The sequence below is a fragment of the Beta vulgaris genome, chromosome 6 (assembly GCF_026745355.1).
Source record: "Beta vulgaris subsp. vulgaris cultivar EL10 chromosome 6, EL10.2, whole genome shotgun sequence".
Taxonomy (NCBI): domain Eukaryota; kingdom Viridiplantae; phylum Streptophyta; class Magnoliopsida; order Caryophyllales; family Amaranthaceae; genus Beta; species Beta vulgaris.
Genome location: NC_079207.1, coordinates 28,181,772 through 28,206,007, shown reverse-complemented (window position 1 = coordinate 28,206,007; position 24,236 = coordinate 28,181,772). Strand labels below are relative to the sequence as shown.

Sequence of the window (24,236 nt, the reverse complement as noted above, 5' to 3'; positions counted from 1 at the left end):
CGTTGTTTCTACTTATATCAATTATACTGCTATGAAACTATGCGTTGTCGACAATTGTTTTGACCATTTAGAACAATTAAGTTCTGACATATTACAAGAAGCTATGGTTGTTTTAGCAAGAGGATTGGTTTTGAAAAATGACAACGGTAAGCATGAAAATTGTATGATTTAGTTAACATATGTTTACAATCTGTTTTTAAAATACTTTTGTCTTTTTACTACATTTCATAGGCATTTATTTGCAATCCGTTGAAAACACACAAATCATGATCAATCCTAGGACAAAGATTGCAAGCAAGCTAAAACAATGGTAAGCTACTATGTATACTTACATGCGGTTGGAGCATTTTTACAATCATGCGCAACTTAACGTGTTCACTTAAATACATGTTTTAATTGCATAAATTAGGTTTCGTAACGATCAATTTGTTCGACACAAGACAATATGGATAAATAAGACTTCTCTTTCGCTCAATAGATTACTATGAATCTCAAATTCACTGCGTTTATCTATTTCTGAGTTTCACAAAACAACGGAGTATGTCCTATCTCATATTTACTTTATAATATATTATATTTTTTTCGTTTATATTTATATAAATATATGTAAATGAAATTCATTATTTCATCGTAGGGATGCAAGTGTAGGGTTGTTGGGAGAATAGATGATATTAATGTGAATACTTCGGATTCCCTATTCATACATATCAAAATCAAGGATATAAGTGGGTCATTAAGTGTTGGACTATCTCACAAGCAAATATGTTTTATATTACAATTGTCCACTCTTGATCTACCAAAACGAAATGAAGAGGTATGTATGTTAATATTAGAAACTTATAGGATACAACCACAACTTTGTAATATAAAAATCGCATTATTGCTAATGATTGTTTTTTGTAGGTTAAATACACGGACAACCTACTGACCAAACTGTTCTCTCACATTGGAGATGCATATGTTTTCGTATTTGAAGCGACATTGCTAGGTTTAAATCAAAAGTTCATGAAGTTGTGGATGTTACACACGTTTACTGCGCGGAAGAGTGTGCTTATCAATTCACTTGCAAGTTGCCTACTTATAGCAAACAAATGGATCACAAAATATTATTTTTATGCATTTTATTTGATTTTTTAAATTTACTTATTTACATAGTGTTTCAATTAAAGTGTAAGTTTACTACTTTTCTTATGCGTTATTAATTATGAAATTCCACCACTTCGTTTATGTCTTAAATCATAATAGAATGAAAATGTAATACCAATAAATATATATATATATATAATATATAATCAGATTTATATATACCGGTTAGAAAATTGATTTATTACCAAACACTTAAAATAATAAACTATATTATTGCAATAATTAATATTTGATGTATATATTAAACAACCAAATACAATCATTAGTCACGTTTTTTTAAACAAAAAATGTAACTGGCGTGTTTTTGTTTATTGAATTTAGTAGAAATTCCTATATTAAATAGTGCACTAATTGGGATATTCTTAGATATGACAGTTACAAAATTTTGGTATGTGTTGCCATTAAGTAATGACTTTCCATTTTTTCAAATATTATTGCCAAAAGACACATCCATTAATACCAATATAAATATATATAATATATATACGGATTTATATATACCGGTTAGAAAATTGATTTATTACCAAACATTTACATTAATAAATAAATTATTGCATTAATTAATAATTTATATATATTTCAAATAACCATATACAATCATTAGTCACGTTTTTTTTAAAAAAAAAATATTAACTGCCGTCTTTTTTTTAATGAATTTACTACGAATTCCTATATTAAAATAGCATTAATTGGGATATATATATATTTGGCAGTTACGAAATGTTGGTATAATTTGTCATTAATTAGTGACATTCCATTGTCTCAAATATTATTGCCAAAAGACACATCTTTTCATTTTCTCTAATCATGCCTTTTATATACATGTTATATATGCCTAAATATACATGCATATTTTTTACAATTCATTCAACCAAAATACACCCCCCAAATTATTTCGATTTTTTTCATTCCCATACTCTCAAGCATGGAATTCCCAACTGCAAAGAAGCTTAACATTGTTCATTCCCTTCCTACTGAAATTATTATTGAAATTCTTTCACACGTTGGTGCTGCAAGTGCTCCTGATTTATTTGCATGCAGATTGACGTGAGTTTTATACTTCTAACTTCTTCTTTTGTTTTGACGGGATATAAATTTACAATTTAGTCATCTTATGAAATTAATTTGTTTTTCAGTTGCAAGGCTATTACTAAAATGTCACACGATGAGAAGATATATAAGAAAGTTTCTTTCGAACAAGTGTACATGCGTTCTTGGCGTAATGATGAAAATATAATGCAAAGTTTTTTGATTTGTGCTTGCAATACAAGAACCCAGCAGCACTTTTGCGCTATGGCATGGTAAAGTTGTTCATTTTTTATTAACGAAATTTTATCGCATGTATATTTGTTTATTTATTTACATTATGAACATAACTAACTATTTTTTTATAGGTACAATATTTTACATATGTGTTGTTAGATGAAGGGTTGAAAAACATTGACTTGGCACATTCAAAGGGCAATGTCTTGGCCACATATTTATTGGGACTTTTGCTTATATGCAATGTAGATGAATAGCGCAAAAAGAGGGGTGTATCGTTATTACTAAGTGTTTTTCACCAGCATGCAATAGATGAAGTGGTTCAATTAAGAAGAACTTTACGAGATATGATGGTGTCCCTTTGGTTAAATAATAACATTATTCCTGAATTAGATGAATTGGTAAAGTGTGATCAAGGGCACCTTCATGCATATGACAACATTGTGGACAAATGGGATTACTTCGCATGGGGTCCTAATGATCTCAATAGTTTATGTGATGCATACTTATGTAATCGCGAAGCAGCATTTTTTCTACGCTTGCTCCACTAGATTTTTTTAGATATGAAATAGTTATTTTAAGTTTTTGCTTTATATGGATTTGTAGTTTTATTCTCAATTGTATTAAGGTTGTTTTCATAATAAGACTTTTATTTTCAATAAGATAAGTTTTTATTAATCTTATATATTGTCCATAGTAAATGACAATCATTTTTTTTAGTGTCGTGGAACTTATATTCAGTTTGACCACGTATCAAAGCAATCTATATATATTTAATTAAACACTAATAATTAAAAACTTATAAATGGTTGATTTAACGTTCGGATTTTGTAGTTTATTAAAGCACATTTATAAGTGTTTAAGTCTAAACAACGTTAATTTATGTAGTTGGCTTATTTAAGATTAAAATATATACTTACCAAATAAACGATCTTTTTCTCGGTGCTAAATCAGTATTATATATGGTGTGAATAATTAATATGTAAGTAATGTAATCAAATATTATTGTTACGCCAATTTAGGTAAGGGTTGTGCATTATATGTCTTATATTTTTTATATCTATAGAAATAAAAATTACAATTTTTGAGCAATGATTTTACAAGAGATATACTTATGTCACCAATGATACCATTTATCGTAATAATTGTATTTTAGAAATATATGGTTTATTCAAAGTATAAATAGGCTAAATATATTATTAATTGATTAGTTGATTATCTGATTTTTATTGATTTAATTATTCAAAGTAAGATAACAATTATTGTAGGCAGTCTTATAACCGTGCAAATGCATCGATATGATTTCAGAAGGAATTATGGTATATATATTGTTATGATATAATTATTCAAAGTAAGATAACAATACTCGAAGTTAAAATAGGCTAGATATATTATTAATTGATGTATTTTATGATATGATTTTGAGTGATTTAATGATTTAAATTATGGTAACAACTTATTGTAAGCAATTAAGAAATCGGTGATTAAGATTGTCATATTTATTTTTTTGAAAAAATTGATTAGGAAATCGGTAATTAAGATTGTCATTGATTATGAGATATTCAGATTTTAGGTAAGTAATTCCTACAATCACTATACGAATATATGTCTGATATTTTTAAGTTGATTTTTAGTTAATTCAGAAGGAATCATGATACTATTTTTTTAAAAAAAAAGTAATAATGATACAATTTTTCGTAATAGTTGTATTTCAGGAATATATGGGTTACTCGAAGTTAAAATAGGCTAGATATATTATTAATCGATGTAGTTTATGATATGATTTTGAGTGATTTAATGATTTAAAAGGTAATAACTTATTGTAAGCAATCTTATAATCGGAGATTAAAATTGTCACTGATTATGAGATATTCAAATTTTAGGTAAGTAATTCCTACAATCACTGTACGAATATATGTCCTATATTTTTTAGATCTCAACGTTAATTCAGAAGGAATCATGATACTATTATTTTTAAAAAAAAAGTAATAATGATACAATTCCAAATGTAATAATTGTATTTCAGGAATATATGGGTTACTCGAAGTAAAAATAGGCTAGATATATTATTAATTGATATAGCTTATGATATGATTTTGAGTGATTTAATGATTTAAATTAAGGTAACAACTTACTGTAAGCAATTTTATAATCGATGATTAAGATTGTCATTGATTATTAGATATTCATATTTTTCAATCACTGTACGAATTGGGACTTAATTTTGACCAAATCATTTCCTTAAACAGCTTCATATTAACGTGAATACTAATTCACAGATAGCTTTTACTTCACTTTATATAGATACACACTGAGCTCTTACTCCTAATCTTAATTCATTTTTTACGAAAACCCCTTTATTCCATCTTTCAATATAATATTTTTCTCCACAAATGGCATCCCAAAATGATGCACCTGTTAAAAAAATATTTAATGTTTCTGATTTGGTTAAGGGAACAAAGCATATCACTATTGAAGTCCGGATAATACGGATTTATGAGAAGCCAAACTTTATGAACAATCTGGAAGCTGGTAGCATTCAAATGATTTTGATGGATGTACATGTAAGTGATCTGTAATTATATTATATATATAGATTTATATTCGTTTATTAATAGTCAATTATATTATATATGTGTTTATAGGGTACAAAAATACATGCCAGTATTCGAAGGAACCTAATTGTTGCTTTTTGGCCTAAGATTGAGGAAGGAGAATTTAGACAAATTTCAAATTTTTTGCTACGTGATAATGCTGGATACGAGCTAACTACACAACATAAGTTCACCATATCAATGAATTATGGATCGTCTATAGTGGACTGCAATCCTTTGGATATCCCACTATATGGTTTTGAATTTGTTCCAGTTGGTGATATTTTGGCCAAAAAGGTTATGATGTTTATCTCATTGGTATGTTTAATTTGTTCTATAATCATTTCCTTTATTTCTAATATTTTTAGTTTATTTTGAAACGTACACCTTAAGTTGTAAGTTTTTTTTAAAACTACATATAGATATAATTGGGCAAGTGACTGCGTATGGTGAACTAACCAAGACCGCTAAATCGAGGTGCATGACTATTGAGCTGATGGACACAAAGTATGTGTATATACATTATTATTTATTAACCATACTTTTTTGGGACAATTTTTTTATATTTTATTTAAGCTTTAATATAACAACTTATCAAATTTTTAATTCGTATTTCTAATTAGGAATGACAACCTAACATGTGTTTTATGGGGCACATATGCTGATGAGATGATAAATTACATAAATGCTGAGGGAGCTAATGGTGCAATTATAGTCATCTTACAATTTGCAAAACGAATCATGTATAAAGGTAATTCGTACTTTTATTTAAACTACGCTTAGATTTGAATTTTCGTAGTAAATATGTATTAGTTTTTTAATTTTCGTATTAAATTTGTATTAGATTTTATTTTCGTACTAAATGTATTAAATATGTATTGAAGAATCAAGAAAAAGTAAAATATAAGGCAGCACTTAATTTTTCTTTTTCGGATATTTTAAAAAAAAGTGACTAAATTGTATATTTACCATTACTATTTTGTATATTTTATACGTATATTAGATTCGATTTTAGAAATTTAATTTTTTATTGTGTTATAGATATTAATTTGTCTATGTGTTTTTTTATAATAGGTGGTGTTCGTGTTCAAAATTCTCGATATGCTTCAAGATTGTTCATTAACACACAATTATCTGAAATTATTGCTTTTAAAGATATATAAGTTATAATAATTTTCAATTTAATAGATGACATATCAGCCACATTTGTATAATTAAACATTTATATACTTAAAGTTTTAACGATGATCAATGTTATATATCAATTGCGCTACTTAACACTCATAAATACAACAAAATAAATTTCATACAAGAATAATCCTTTATTTAATCATGCAACTATGTACTAGAATATCATGTAATTATATGTTATCTACCTCAATAATATAATTTGAGATTCTGTAAAAACATCTAATTATTTGTATAAAATAACATATTCATTAACACGTCAATATAATTGTACTTAACCATGTAGGTGAACTATGAATATGAGTTTATTTTGTTCCACCTAATCATATCAAATACAAATAAATAATTATTACATTTAAAATGAACAACAACAAATTACATCGATTTAAAATATTAATTGCATATAGCACTTAACTAATATTAGGTGGAATAAAATAGTTACCCATTCATAGTAACCAACATGGTTAAGTATGTTATTTAATTTTTTATACCAATTAAATATACGTTATGGATCACATAGTAAGCATGTGTTGATACCATTAATATAAATATATAGATTTGTGTTGTGTGATATAAAGTTAAAGAAATTATACTTGCGTTTCATCACTTATCACCAAATATATAAGTTTCGGACTCTATGTTGTTGCATGATATCCTGCAAATATATCTACATTATATATTAGCTATTAACTTTGTTTGTAAAATAAGAACATATGAAAGATTGGGTACATTATTAGATAAATAGTAAAAGGATCTCTTGGAAATGCATTATTAATAAAAAAACTCAGAAAAATAGTAGGAACATACAAAATGCATACACATTTAGCACGATTTGTCTAAAATTATGCTACATGATTGTTTTGCAGCATGTGTTGCAAAACTCAACAAATATCTGCCCAACTAACTCAACTGACGAATGAGAGTGATGACTTTTTGAAGCAAGAATATGTAAAAGATATTTTCGACATTATGAACATGAAAAAGGTGAGAACTTTGTCATTTCATGCAACATTATATATTAACATCACAAGAAAAATGACTAATTATCCTTAGTACACTTTTTCATTTCTCAGGCTTGTGTATGCGTATGCCTAGCCACAATAGAGGACATAGATGTTGGGTAAAGTTGGTATTACGATGGATGTAACAGGTGTATGAGTGGAGTGATTAGGGAAGATGATGTCATCCAGTGTAGAAAGGAAAATGTAGTCTTACGTAGTACAACACCAAGGTACTTATATTTTCTAATTTACCATTACAAAAAGAAAAATATACACTAATATTTATTGTTAAATTTCAATAAATTAAACATTTTAATACTATAATAGCTAATTTTCAAAAATTCTTATAGATTCAAGATAAAATTGATTGTTGCTGATAAATCTGGAGATGCTTGCTTCTTTTATGATGTTTGATAAAGAGGTGTCCAAATTGGTTGGTAGAACAACAAAAGAAATGGTTGCCTCTCAAAATCAAGTTCGTTATCATACATTATTTAATTATCAATTATAATACCTGGTTTCTTATGTACATTTATAAATACCAACATCGAAGTACATGTAGATAGAAAACAATGAGTTTCCTAAAGAATTCAAAAGTCTATTGGGGAAAAGATTTTCGTTTAAGGTCACTGTGCCATATAATAATGGCGTTGATCAAAATTATTCCTACACTGTGAATTCTACGTCCGATGAACCTGAATTAATTAACAAATGGATTGAACTGTATGTGAAGTTGGAGGTATTTGAATTGATACACACGATTTTACAATTTGTTTCATTATCTATCATTATGTAAACATTTAATTGGTAATTACTTATATACACTTATTTTAAACAGAACTCTATTGTTGTGAAAAAAGAGAGTGAGGCAGAAAGTGTGCAAGAATGTGAAGAGAACAGGGTAATAATTAGCTCTTTCAACTAATTTCTTCTACCCACATTTGTGTCAATATCTATATATATATATGTTTAGCATTTCTAACAACCATTATTTTTTCGACATATTCAATAGGATCTCTCTCATTCGGAGGCAGACTCTTCTCTCTCCCACATCACACCGCAAAAGAGGGCAACATTACTTGATGACCATTCACCCTTAGGGATGCAGCTTTCAACTAACAAGAAACTCAAGTCTGTTGTGGCTCAAGAAGAAGAATGAAAAAGATGGAGTGTGGATATTGTTCGTACAATTATGAACTACAAATAATGCCTATCTATAGACTATTAGATGAACGTTTTACTTAGATTGTGTTTTATATTACTAAACAATTTGCATGAATTTATTAAGGATTTGGTCATTCTCCTATACACTCATTTCATAACTTTTGTGGTTAATACATGATTGTTTATGCAATATTTAATGATATATTTGATTACCATATAGGTTCTCCTCACTGTATAATGTTTAAGCAAATATTAAACATTACATAACATTTGTTAACCTAACTGATATAAATTATACATAACCAATAAATATATATATATAGATATATATATATATTTATATATATATATGTTTATATATATATATATATATATATATATATATATATATATATATATATATATATATAATATATATATATATATTATATAATATATATATATATATAATATTATATATATATATATATATATATATATATATATATATATATATATATATATATATATTACTTATGATTGACGGCATTTAGTATTACATGTTATGTATATTATTATAAGGCCAAGTTAAATAAATCAATTTATGCTTAAATAGATAATTCGTCTTTATAATTCTTTGGTATACGTGATTACAAAAAAAAACATTTTACGGTGATATAAACTATATGTATGTATTTTGATACTAATCTTTTATATTTTAAACATATTCTTACACATTTTTAACAATGAATATTTAATTAAGTTAATAGTAGACAACATATTTTAAGAAAGAAAAACAATATCCGGTATTATAAAATAATTTCTATAACAGACGTTATTATTCCTAAATAAATAACTATACAAATTTAGGAAAGTTCTCCAAATGCACATCAAATCAACTTAAATAAAAGGGCGTAATTACAGTTATCAGTATATGATCATTAACATTTTGTTTCCAAATGTGAGAGATATTGACAAGCTTAATACTAGGAAATTATTCTTTGATTTATTCGGAAATAATTTGAAACATTCCTATTATATGATATTCGTAATAACCGTTGCTCACATAATATTTTACGGTACTTTAGATCACATGTGTTAGAATATGGTATTTATATATATGATAAGATATAAAACTACTAAGGAAACTTTAGCATAGTAGACTCTATATAATGCCTCCACTCAAAACGTACATATATTCTTCATGGTCATTAAGACAAATTAATCATACAGTGTTCTAATCCTTCAAATTACATCATATTCTTATGCGTTAATATAAAATAATTATAGAAATGAGTTCCTCTAATAATAAACATGTGAGGAAACTTTCAGATTACGGAAAAGAAAACGAGATTGGTGGCAATACTCCAGTTGTTTGTAACAATTCAAGTCAACTTCATGATGCAAAAGTTGCTATGCAAAGGAGGAAATCAATTTTGAACGATAAGCGAAGTAGAAGCCAACGGTTAAATCTTTCAACTGAAAGAACTCCTTTACTTGACATTTTTAATGGTGAGTTGATTTAGAAACGCAATTATTTTTTTCAATATATAGTTACTTACTTTAGTCATAGTTGCGAATTAACATTAACTAAGTCATATTATATTAAACATATTACTTCCAGGTAACAATAGAGATAATGATCTACATACAAAGACAATGTCTAATACCAAATGATGATGACAAAGTCAGTAGGGAAGGAGGAAGGGAAGCTTGATTGAAAATAAAAGGAAACACAGGAATTTAGTGTACCCATTCTTTTATCTCCTGAAATTGATATTTCTAATGGTATGTATTATTGGTTAGTATATCTGTATAGTATAATTTTAGGATTACTATGTTGTCATATATTTTGTGGATACATTTGTCTTAAAACTATTTAATCTTATTATTATGTACAACAACAGATTCAATTTATATGTTTCATATGTTGTAATAGACTAATGGTTTTTGCCAAGTTGTTATATTTGTAGTGTATATATTTTCGAATTATATCTTGCTTAGTCATGATAGTAATATATTGCATCGCGTATTTAAAATAATGCAAACATAAATTGTTGAATTGTATTACTATTTCCCATTATATATATTAACATTTTCTACTCCATCTAAAAATGAAATCAAAACAATGATTCAAGAAGATATGAAACAATATAAACTACTTTCTATCATTTTTATTATTCATATTTGTTGAAATTTTATGGAATAATAAAGCATTGAATAAACAAATAAAGTTATTCATCATGAAATGTCCTTACTATAACATACATAAGTCAAGCTAATTGAATATATCTTTAATTTATCATGTATATAAATTATATAATTATTAATAATTATAAAGAGGCAAAGAGAAGACTACCTTTTTCATCTTAATATCATGATACGTTTTATCCATAATTTTTTCTTCAATGGCCACCATCCTTTGCATCCAAAGCAAAACCTCGAAAAAAACAAACATAGCTTATGTATTTAACCATATATGAAAACAACTATAATTATGATTAAGAAACATAAAAATCAGCATGTAATTCCAATTCCATCTTTACAATAAACTTATATGTAGTCTATTATAATTATACACAATTTATATGTATGTATATATATATATATAATATATATATATAATATATATAATATATATAATATATATATATATAAATATATATATATATATATATATACAATTATAAATTATTTTCCAGATTTTTTGTTACGTTCATGTGAGAAATGTAGATATCCATATAAATTTCATACGATATTTTTTTAAAAGGATATATGATTATTTATTAATCTATTAAATCATAAATATTATCAGCTACATTTATAAAATCAGAACATAATATACAATTGAAAAAATTCAATATTCAGATAATAGGATATACAACTTTTTTTTTTTTTGGTGACATGCATGCGAGAAATAAACATATCTTGAAGATTATATTTAACAAAAAAGCAATTAATGACATACTTTAATATTTTTATTTTACTGTTTTTTAAAAGATGAAATTTTAGATCGATCAATTAATGATATATTCATGAAATAATATAGGAACTAATTAGTAAACATTCAAAATTTAAACAGTATTACAGTTATAATTATATTTCATATTTTTTATGACATGCATGCGAGAAATGAAGAGATTGATACAAATTAAATAGGGTCGTTTTTTTAAGGATATACGATTCTTTTTTTTAATGTATTAAACCATAAGGATTATCAACAAACTATATAAAATCAGAACATAAAGTAAACAGATTCATACATATTACTAAACATAGGAACTAAATTAAATTGAGGATATACATGCACTTTTTATTGTACTGTTCTTTATAAAGTGGTAATTTTAGATTGATAAGTTAATGATATATTCATGAAATAATATAGGAACTAATTAGTAAAAAAAGCAAAATTTTATGTGATTATAATATTTACAGTTATAATTTATATTTCATAATTTTTGTCACATGCATGCGAGAAATGTATAAATTCATAAAAATTTAATACGATCATTTTTTAAAGGTTATACGATTTTTATAAAATGTATTTAACCATAAAGAATATCAACAAAATATATAAACTTATAACATATAGTACACGAAAAACACAAATTAGATATTCAAATACTAGGATATTCAACTAAATTTTTGTTTTCTCACATGCATGCGGAAAAAATATACAGATTCTTAGAAAATAAATACGAAAGAAAAAAAAATTGAGGATATAGATGCATGTTTTTAATGTACTGTTTTTTAAGAAGGGGAAATTGTAGATCTACAAAATTATCATATATTCATGAAATAATATAATTATTAATTATTAAAAAAGCAAAATTAAACCTATAAAACCACTACACCTGTAAGTAGTTGAAATCTGATGAAATAATTTGTTTCTCCACTTCGTCATCAATGGCAATCAACATAAAATCCGTTGTGCATGCGAAGAAAACTTCCCAAATTAAATTTTCCAATTTCTAAATCCCCTTTTCTGATATTAAATCAGAAACCTTATTAATAACCACTATTTTTCTCACATTTCTGCTGTCTTTTTTTGTTAATCTAATTTGTTTTTGTTGTGTAAATAACTTTCAAATAAATCTGGAAAATATAGAAACAAAGGAAAGTTGCCATTTTTGATGAGAATATGTTCTTCATGCATGTTCGAGAGAGAGAAAATGAATGTCCGAGAGAAACTTTGAGAGAGAGAGAGATAGAGAGAATATGAACGGTGTAAATATGGCAACTTTGGGCTGTTTGGTGCATTTGGTTTTGATCGGTTAATATATACTTAGGTTTTTAAGGTTTAGGTTAGGTAGTATTAGGTAGTATAAATAGAGTATTATAGTAAAGGTTATGTTTAGATGGAAATGTATAATAGGCTTTAAAACAAGTTATATATATAATTGTGTATTTATATTGGGCTTGGAAATCTTATTATAGTAAAGGTTATGTTTAGGTAGAAATGTATAATGCGCTGTAAAACAATTTATATTATTATAAGGCCAATTTAAATAAATCACTTTATGCCTAAATAAATAATTCGTCGTCCCAACTATTTATAAATCATTGTTATATGTTAAAAAAAAAATTTAAATAGTTACGGTGATATAAGTTATATGTAGGTTAACATATGTTTAGGTATTTAAGGTTTAGGTTAGGTAGTATTAGGTAGTATATAAAGAGTATCATATTAAGATTATGTTTAGATGGAAATGTATTATGGGCTTTAAAACAAGTCTATATATATAATTATGTATCTATATTGGTCTTGGAAACCATACTATGTATTTACACATTTTTTTCGAGAATATAGAAATGTCATGTCCTTCTCATTAAGCATTATAATTTTATTTCATTCATAAGTGTTATTTTATGTAAACTAATAAATATGTTATTATCATCCATTCAATATTGTTTCATACATATTTAAGAAAATTGTTAATTCATGCTAAATTTATATTATTTTATTTGTAAATAAACAATATAAATGACTTAATGTTTATGTTATTGAGCAAACGTGGAATTTCAAAATTCGCTTTTAGTATACTACACTTTAATTTTTAGATGAACCACTTAACTATTTTAATTTGCTTATTGCTATACTTTGACAAGAACAACTTACTATAACATAAGTAGAATTATGACATTAATTTCATTGAACGTACATATGAATTCAAAACGATCTAAATATATGTACAAATTTATGCTACTAACGTGGAAAACATTTCTTATTTTAGTTAATTACCACTCATTCACTCAATCAACTGTTATCAAAAGAAGCTCAACAAAAATATGCAAGACAAAAGAGGAAGTTTATTATGTTAGAAAAGCGTGCAAGATTTACGCGTTCCTCTGCTCCTATACGGTCACGAAATAATATGCTCACGCCAATCAACTTACCTCTTAACGGATCTTCATCAGGTATAAATCGCAATTAGATTAAGTAATTAACACTATCATCCAACCATTTTGGACAATAATTAGTTATCCTTTTGTTTTATATATGCAACTAACATGTTTTTTGTCTTGCCATTATAAGTGGTTTCCTCAACTTCTGGATTATCTCCTTTATCGTCGACAATTACAAACTTCTCTACTAATTCGTACGTAACTCCGATTCCTAATGGTGAGTGTATATAGTTTCTTTTACTTTAAAAACGTATTACTTGCAAGATAGTAATGTAACATTATTCTTAATCCAGTATTTTCGACAAGTGTACCATCTTCAAGTTCACAAGATATTAGTTGTCATGTGGACATGACAACTCAATCGCCATTAAGTGCTATAACACAGATTAGTATCGGTTAGTTTATAATAAATTATTCACTTATTGATTGTTAATTTGTCTAATAACGTTATTGTATAAACAATCTATTAATATTTTGAAAAATTATGTGCGTCAGATAAAGAACATGCGTCAAAGATAGCAAGGCATCAACGAAAACTTATAATTGAAGAGAAACGAAGTTCTGGTAATAAATTTAACTATTAGAAATATGACATGTTTATACTATTTCAGTTTGGCATAGTATGATCAAAAATATATAATACGTTGTGACCAACTGACAGTACCTATTGTTGCTTGACATAGCGTCTACGCCATGTCCACTGTCAACGGAAGTTATACAACTTATGCAATTATGCAGTTCATTTAGATCAAAGACACGTGTTATCCGAAGTAGACAAGTCCTTGAATCGGTTTCAAAGAGAATCATTCCAGGTATGTTATAGTAAATATTAATTAACTAATACATCACCATAAATAGTATGTAGATCAGTTATACAATTAGTAAACTTGTGTGTTTATGCATTACAAACAAGTAGTTTGTCTACAGATGACAATGATGGTGAAGGAAATGATCTGCATGTTGACAATTATTCAAATTCAATTGCGCGAGCAGAAATAACTGATCCAGGTATAAGTCGTGCAGTAAGGCATATAATAGTTTGGTATATTCTTTGTTATGTCGTTCTTTTTTTTTTACTCATTTTTTAAATAAGAATACATGTAAATCCTATAACGCATACGTATCATATATCCTTTTTTGTAGAGGCATGTAATGGTGGTGACATTGCAGTCAATGGTGCGTTACTAGACTTACATATTATACTATCATGTTAACAATTTCATATAAAACACTAATTAAAGTTATAAGTTTTTTCTTTATTGTAGAAGGTTATTCAGATTTGGGAGATCCCACATGTGTTTGCGAGTTCTGTGGAGCACAAATGTGGTTTGGTGAACGAGTAAACAAACGGAATAAGAATGGACGACCAAAGTTTGGGATGTGTTGCATGCAAGGAAAAGTACAATTACCTTTACTTAAGTGTCCACCCCAACTTTTGGAAGATCTATTGAAGAAGAGACATAGTAGAAGTGCGCACTTCCTTGATAATATTAGAGGGTATAACATGATGTATTCGTTCACTTCTATGGGAGGTAGAATAATTGCACCAACTACCCATGGTCGTGGTCCATATACATACAAGATTGGAGGTCAAAATCATCACCTGATAGGCAGTTTGTTGCCGAACGATGGAGCACGTCCTAAATTCTCTCAATTATACATATATGACACTGAAGAAGAGGTTCACAATAGGAAGAATGCGGCAAGGTATCGTACTATTTTACTGGAAATATTTGAACATGTCATTTGTATTAAATGTAATATATACATCCTCATTCATAATAAAGCAATGCTAACGTTTGAACATACTATATTGCGTCAGTTCTAAAGACCCTAATAAATTTGAAGATCGTGTCGTTGCACAATTGAAGGATATGGTTGATCAGCATAACCCATTGGCCAAGAGTTTTAGAATGGCTAGAGATATCGTTTCGAATCAAACAACGGCGAAGACTTAAAACTTAGGCTAATTGGAGGAAGAGATTCTGATGGAAGGACTTATAACCTTCCAACAACATCTGAAGTGGCCGGTCTTATAGTTGGAGACATTGATACAACAGATAAGAGGGATATTGTAATACCCCGTATTTTTAGGCATTTATTGAGATTATTTTTTAAAAAAATTTATCTTCAAAACTCATTTCAAACTATTTTAAAATCACATTGGAGGGAATCATTTGGAGGGAATTATAGTTTGAATTTTAAAGGTTATTTTAGTAATTTTTAACAGTAGTTGCTCTTGTCATTATCTTATTTATTTAATTAGTTATTTAAACAAATATTTGATAAATAATTTTATAAAATTTAAAATTCATTTTTGGGTAATAAAATTAGATTATACATTTTAGTATGTAATTTTCGGATTTTTTTTAAGTGTTGTTTTGAAAAAATCGATTCTTTTAAATAAAACCGAAAACTTTAAATATTAAAATATTTTGTTAAATCTTATAAATCAGATTTTTATGAGATTTATATTGAGTTAGAAAGTATGGGATTTTAATTGATTTGGTAAGATTTAACAATCTCTTTAAAATCAAACAAAATTGATTTTAGGAAAGAATTTTTAAAGGGAAGAGTTTTTATAAAAAACAAAAAAAAAAAAAAATTTGCTGCATTCTACAGCTGCTGCACGGCAGCTTTGTAGGATGGTGCAAAATTTTTAAAGTTCTTTTGCCCTAATTTTAATAATTTAGGAAAGTTTTACCTCTTTTCTACTCTAGTTTACACTATAAATACCCCTCTGATCCTTCACTTTCTCTTCACAAAAAAATATTGAGAGTTCCTTATAAAGTTTTCCCTAAAGTGAGTGGTCTCTTTGAGTAGTTTTAGTTTTTCACAGAGGAGTTTTAGCGGGAGGTTTTGTAAGTACTCTATTTTTTTAAAAGTTGTTTTAATTCCTAGTTTTTGATCTTTTTGAGTTTTATAAAAACATGTTTTAATTGTTTGAGCATGAATCATGTCTATAATTAGTTAGTTAGCATAATTTTCTTTTAGAGTTCATATATATTGTTCATCGTTTTGATTAGAGCTAGTTTATAATTAATAGGAGGATTTCGTTCGTGAACATTCCCTTACTAGTTGATTTTCTTATTTCGTGAATTATCAAGGTACGTTTACGTGGCTTGATCTTTAATTATTATGTATACATTAGTTATGTGTGTTTTAGTATAAATTATATGAATTGGTATATGCAATTGGTTTAATCAAACCTTCTTATCATTTAGGCTAGATAAAATTAAAGCTTGTATTTTCTCTTGCTTTGTTGACTCGTAGATATGCTAAACCAACCAAATATTGTTTTGTTGTTTTAGAAAAGTAAATAAAAAAATCAGTTTGCATGTATAATCCTTTTTTTTTTAATGAAGGAATCCACTTTTGCAAATCAGTGGCTTTGAGTAACTCAAAAATATTAGCATGAGTTTTAGTTTTAAAAGTTTAGATTATTTTTTTTAATTCCCTCTAATTAAGTTTGTTTATCATAATTCTTTATTTGAATTAAAGGAAAGGTTTACCCCTACATTATTCTTATTACAATTACCCCTTGGCTTTGTTCAAGAAGGGTTCTTCCAAGTCCACTAGTTTGCATTAAGGTTACTCTAATGTCTTTGTATTTATAAAGGTATACTAGCTTGGGGGGTGTGCACACTTAGGATCCGCGGATCAAGGAAAGGGGTTTAAGTTAAGTTATTATATTATTATTTTTCACTTTTAATGGAATTATTAAAGGAGATATATTCTTTGGTGTTAACGTGAATTTTAATAATGGATTGATCTTATCTTTTGTTATCACTAGAATTGTGAAATAAAGCATGTTTATGAAAGTATGTGAATTATATATTTACAAGTTTACAAGTCTTGCACGTAATTGTAGTCAGTATTTCAACTGACTCGTATTTCCTATTTGTTTTGACTTTGCCATACTTTCCTTACGGGGAGTAGTTTGCAGGTCTATTGATGATTCATGATGCATGGGAGGAACCTTTTGGGATCATTAGAACTAGATCACTATTTTAGTAGTCTTTAGACTTTTCGTATTAGTATTGTGGTTTTAAAAAAAAATAATATTATTTTTTATAAAATAAAGTTAGAAGTTTCTGCTGCATATTTTGTGTATCAAGTTATAGTATTGCCAAAATATATTTATATTTGGTGGTAATACCCTTAAGTTTCTCCAAGTATTTTACGAAAGTATAAGTTTTTAAAGTGGAGAAATTTGGGGGTGTTACAGATATAGTAGTCCAAAGGAAAAATGGAAGATTAAGGCAGATATCTGAGCTTCACCCATCGTATTTACCGTTACAACATCCACTGATTTTCCCATATGGGGAAGATGGATATCGAGTAGATGTTAGGCATAGAGACAATATCGCATCAAGTAGTTCTACGAATAAAAGAGAATGACTTACTATGCGGGAGTGGTTTGCATACAGAATGCAAGATCGTGAACAAGAAGCCGATACTTTGTTATTATGTCGTCGGTTGTATCAACAATTTTTGGTTGACGGTTACACTATGATTGAGGCAGAGAGGCTCTCCTTTCTAAAGAATAACCAACAAAGTTTAAGATCAAATAATGTGAAGAATTTAAGAGGGGCTGTGGAAAGAGGTGATACAGAGGGACCTTCCAATGGCAGTCGCGTTGTTATACCACCGTCATTCACAGGTGGACATAGCTACATGAGAGAGAACTATCAGGATGCAATGGCCATTTGTAGATGGTATGGTTATCCAGATTTGTTCATAACCTTTACGTGTAATGCTAAATGGCCAGAAATAAGCAGATTCGTTCAAAAAAGGGGACTTAGACCCGAGGACAGACCGGATATTATCTGTCGAGTCTTTAAAATGAAGCTCGACCAATTGGTGAAAGACCTAAAGGAGAATGAGATATTTGGCCGAGTTAAAGCTGGTACGTATAAATCAAATCCGGTATAATGATGTTGATTTCTACAACTTTTTTTCATCTTTAATATATACTCTTATTGAATTAATTGAATTTCATACTTCTTTACAAAACATTTTACACAGTCAAGATTAGTTGGTCTACTTATAAGGTTGTTCAAATAATGATGCATACATATCTTCTTTTTTCTCCAGTTGTTTATACAGTTGAGTTTCAAAAGCGTGGCCTTCCCCATGTTCATATACTTCTTTTTCTGCACCCTGCTGACAAATATCCACAGGCAAGCGATATTGACAAGATTATATGCGCTGAGCTACCAGATCCAATTGAGGATCCGGATTTGTATGAGACTGTTACAGAAATGATGCTACATGGTCCATGTGGTTCCTCCAACACTAATGCACCTTTCATGGATCAAAATAAGTGCACAAAGCATTTTCCTAAAACATTTATTGACGAAACAAAGGTTGATGAGGAAGGATATCCAGTTTATAGAAGAAGAGATAACGGAACGTCGGTTGAGAAGAACGGAGTGCATCTTGATAATAGGTTTGTTGTTCCTTATAATCCACAACTGCTTCGTAAGTATCGTGCCCATATAAACGTTGAATGGTGCAATCAATCCAGATCGATAAAGTATTTGTTCAAGTACATAAATAAGGGTTACGATAGAGTAATTGCTGCTGCTTATCAAAACAGAAATAGCTGCGATGATCCACAAAAGATTGATGAGATTAAAATGTATTACGACTGCCGTTACATATCTGCTTGTGAGGCAGTGTGGAGGATATATGGATTTCCTATTCACCATCGAACCCCTGCTGTTGAGAGATTGAGTTTCCATCTACCTGGGGAGCAAACGGTCGTCTACACTGACCAGATGGACGTGGGAGATGTACTTGATAGACCTAATGTTGATAGCACAAAGTTTTTATCGTGGATGGAATGCAACCAAAAGTATGAAGAAGCAAGACAGTTGAATTATGTAGAGTTCCCCACAAAATTTGTTGGAAACAACCTACGCGAGAATGGGCACCTAGGTCGAAAGGGTTCTCACTTGGAAGGGTATACCATGTCGCTCCAGGTTCTGGTGAGAAATACTATCTAAGAACGCTCCTTAATTTGTAAAAGGTCCGACGTGCTACGAGGATATAAGAACCGTTGATGGTTTAGTGTATCCAACCTTCAAAGAAGCTTGCTACGCAAGGGGGCTGCTTGATGACTACAAGGAATACATAGACGGCATAACAGAGGCAAGCTTTAGAGAAACGGGGCATTATCTGCGGAATCTATTTTGCATGTTACTTATGTCTGGTAGCTTATCTAAACCAGAAGACATATGGGAAAAGACATGGCACCTACTATCTGATGACATTCTATATAAACAACGTCGTATTCACACTACTACATTTTTAATCAAAGACAATGGTTAAAATAAGTTAATGCAACGGTTGTTTTTTATACCGTTGCAGTAGGATCATCTATTGCAACAGCCCATTTTAATTTAGGTTTATGGATTAAGCTATTGCAACGACTTTATAGTTACCGTTGTATTAGATATATCTATTGCAACGGCTTGATGATGGTCGTTACATTTGAGGAAATAATATCAATAATGTAAAATATAGGTCGTTGCGTTAGCCCACAAAAAATTTCGCGCAACATATTATTTTAGTAAAATTTTGTAAAATGTCATAGAAGTGTTAACATTACAAAATTTTCGTGAACATCTAAAATTTTAATTTTCGCTCCAAAAATTTCAAACACCAAATTGTTAAAAAAACCCATTGTACAGTTTCCTCTGCCTTCCCACTTTCACGGAAACACAAGCTATTTTCTCTTAAGTCCTTCCCGGCCCCTATTTGATTTCCCCCATCTGATTTCTCTCTCATCTCTCGTTCTCGACCTCCACATTCTACATCTCCCTTGGGAGTCTGTCAAATTCGCGATGCCTAGTTGAAGATTCTCGAGCGTCGCCGGCGATTCGAATCAAGGTAAAACTCGTTTCTTCCCCGATTTGGGGTTGAAAAGGGTAACCAAATTTCTTAAGAATCATGCAAAGGGTTTTTTTTAGATCTCCTGGGTCGACTTTCTTTAGAAATTCTGTGATTGATGGAAATTCGGGGCTTAGGGTTGATGAGAATTCAAGGTAAACTCATTTCTTCCCGATTTGAAACCCTTCTATTTTCATTTTTCTTGTAATTAGGTTTTTTGCACTATCTGATGTTTGGGTTTCTGTTATTTCAATTTGTTCATCTATGTTTTGATGTTTTATTTTCCTTGTGTTTGTTTATGTCTATTTGGTTTTTTCAATTTTTTTATTTTTGGAATGAATGACTGGAATAAGAAAGTGATAACATTAGGAATTTCGTGATCAAACAGATGTATATGAGAGAAGGAAAGGAAGACGAAGAGAGCGAAAGTTCGACCTCGCACCTCTTTATTTCATTTGATTGAATATGAGAGAAGGTAAGTTTTGTGTGGGTTTATGGTATTTGTCATTCTGTATTTCATTTGATTGAATATGGTCTTTTCCACATTCCAAGTTATTGAATTGTGGTTTAGCATTAGACTTTTAGGGTTCTTTATGTCCATTTTTAGCATTTGATTCGAGTTTTTTTTTTATTATTTGTTTTCTGTTTAGGATTGCGATTTTGATTTTCTAAAAATTCTAGTTTTTGGAAATGAGATTAGGATGCAGATTGACGAATGTATATGTAGTTTTGGGATGCTTGTGAGTAGTTCATATAATTTCCAATATAATTTCAATGTGTTCTATGTGCAATTCATAATTTTTGTTAATCTACAGTGGGTTTTGATAGGCACACCAAGTGTTTGTGGAAAGAGTCTTCGATGTGGAGTCCAAAAGAGTCTTCGATTTGTTTGTCGGTTTCTGTAGTTGCAGGACAGAAGCGTTGCTTTTGCAGCAACAAATTTCAGTGGAATTCAATCAATGGAACATGTGACAGTGAGTAATCTTTATTAACCTCTGTAGAACAAGAACAAAGATATAAACTTCAATTGTCTTTCATTTCATATATTTCAGTAAAAGAAAATTATACTAGTTGAGTTTTAGAAATTATCCTCACAAGATCTAATTGTAGTACCACATTACAAATTTTACAAATTAAGGTGGAAATTCTACAGGAAACAATACCAAATTTAGTGACCCCGGAAACATTTGGAATATTAGAGATACAAAACAACACCTAGCATTGCATTCATCTTGCATCCTTTTAGTAAATTTTTAATCGAAAATGTAACTTGGTGAAGAGAAGGAAACAACTATGACTAAATGAAATCAGCTATAGTCTAAATTTTGAAAACCTAATCATTAGCAACCTCTGCTGGTTCAAATATGTTAGTACATGTTATCTGAGCAGCTGAAATTGTTGTTTTTGTATACTGGGGTTTATAACAATGATTTATATACAATACATAATTGATTTCTATTAGCGAGTTAGTGAAATATGATCATCTGATAGCAACTCACATTGGTATTGCAGTTAAGAAGTGTAGCGAAAATAAGCACTGTTCTAAATACAGAAATCATAAGAAGCTATATCAAGGTACTCTTAATTTCTAAAAACCACCCCCCTTGATTATAGGAGAATGTTTTGTTTCTTTTTTTTTTCCTGCCAGCAGTTCATAATTGAGAACAAATACTTGTCTTCAGGTTTGACATTCACAACGTCTGGAATCGTAATCATCATAATATTTTTTTTCTCTGTTGTGCCACCCATTTTCCACCGAGATATAAAATCAAGTAACATATTACTAGATGAAAAAGCTTGATGCTAAAGTTTCTGATTTTAGCCTCTCAAGGCTTGTAGACACTGAGGCTACTCATATTTCCACTTGTGCTCAACTAGGATACCTTGATCCAGATTATCAGAATTACCAATTAACTGACCGAAGTGATGTTTACAGCTATGGTGTGGTTCTTTTAGAGCTTCTTACTTCCAAGAAAGCTATAGATTTTAATAGGGAAGATGACGTAAACCTTGCTGTTTATGTAAGAAAGTTGGCAGATGCAGAGAGATTGTTAGATGCGGTTGACCCAGAACTTACAATGCAGCCAATAGTACGATCATACAATTTGAGAAAGGTTCAACACCAAAATAACTTGGGTAATGAAACAAAAGGATCTTAAACAACAGCTCTATTAAAGAGTTTTATTATATGTATACAGTTTGTCATCTAGTTATGTTATGTATATATTGTCTCTCTCTAATCATGCTAAGTGTAATATCAACGACTCTAGTATAGAGTTAATGTTTGATCCAGTTATATTATGTATATAGTATCTTTCCTCTGATCATGCCAAGTGTAATAGAATGGCTCTAGTATAGAGATATTGTTTGATCTTGTTATTTTTGTTTGGTTTTGGAGTCAATTTTGGGAAAAGTAAAAAAGGGAGGAAGAATGAGATTTTGGACAAGAAGCAAGAGCTTGATGCCGAACAGAATAGTTAAGCGAAAAACAGGAAGCTAATCTTTAATAGATCTCTAATAATACTGTAAGGAATACGAAAATCAGGTTTGTCACACTAGTTCCGTCTCTACCTGTAGTTGGTCGTGATGTTTGGTTCCTAATGCAACTTGCTTATTGATTCCAGGAGAAAGTGACTATCTCTATGTGAAGAGAGGCTAAGTTGAAGGGTGGATTCTTTGTCGAGGCTGAAGCTAAGCTCCTCTTTATCATTCATAATAGAGGGTGAGTGATTTGTACCTATTATTGAACTCTGATTATTTGAACGTTTTCCTTGACATTTTATGTGATATTTGATTGTGTGTTTAGTATCAATGTCATGCACCCCAAGACAAGGTGGGTCATGCATCTTCTCCGATTGATACATATCGTGTACAGAAACTAAAGCTCTTTATGCTGTATTTATTTGTCCATTTGAATTGTTTACTAATCTCTTTGTGGTACTGGTTCATTGATCCATGCTTTTATTTTTTTTCCCTACCATAATGTAGCTGTTATTCATTTGATTCATTTATCTATACTTGTAAATCTACACAGTTGGTTATATGTTTATGACATGTATAGTGTAAATCGTTTAGTTATTTATACTATTTTTTACCTTCGATCTTTCTATATTGATTGAAAACATGATATGAGCTTTTAACTCATGTAGCAGTCATGACATCAGCAACAATCACCTCAGAGGGGGGAGATGATGCCGAACTAGAAACCAAAAACATGGGACTCCTGTTTCGCCAACATGAAGGCATAGAAGATGACAGTTGTTACTCACAGAACCAACGGTGGTGCGACACGTGGTGCTATTAATCAACCAAGTTAACCATGGTTAATTAAGGGGTCAATTGGCAATTCCATGAGCCAAGCTACTGATGATATTAATTGATTATGAAATATTTGATAGCTTTTGATTTTTGTTTGAGTTGTTACTTACACGAACATAGTAGTAATTTATATATAATAAGTTTTCTGAGAAAAACCATGAATTTTGTTTTAGTTTATTGGTTAATAGCCTTGTAATATATTATGCCCATGGGCATGAATAATGTATAAATAATTTTTCTTTTTGGCATAATATTTGAAATATATTTATTTAATTTTAAA

General features: G+C 29.1%; 1 protein-coding gene and 1 long non-coding RNA gene across 4 annotated transcripts; both read left to right on the top strand.

Moving 5' to 3' along the window:
* The first annotated feature begins 18,148 nt into the window (after window positions 1–18,148).
* Window positions 18,149–19,752, top strand: LOC125498774 (uncharacterized). The gene is made up of 2 exons (XM_048647047.2): window positions 18,149–18,650; window positions 18,839–19,752. The coding sequence occupies exons 1-2, from the start codon at window positions 18,149–18,151 to the stop codon at window positions 19,750–19,752; spliced, it is 1,416 nt and encodes a 471-aa protein (XP_048503004.2).
* Window positions 19,753–20,372: 620 nt separating this feature from the next.
* Window positions 20,373–24,236, top strand: LOC125498978 (uncharacterized). Of its 3 annotated transcripts, XR_008969925.1 has the most exons (6): window positions 20,375–20,793; window positions 21,027–21,113; window positions 21,454–21,612; window positions 23,037–23,183; window positions 23,263–23,360; window positions 23,788–24,236. It is a non-coding gene; the product is annotated as an uncharacterized LOC125498978 (long non-coding RNA). The 3 variants fall into 3 exon arrangements; XR_008969926.1 differs by having other exon boundaries at window positions 20,373–20,793; window positions 21,467–21,612; window positions 23,037–23,360; XR_007275632.2 differs by having other exon boundaries at window positions 23,037–23,360.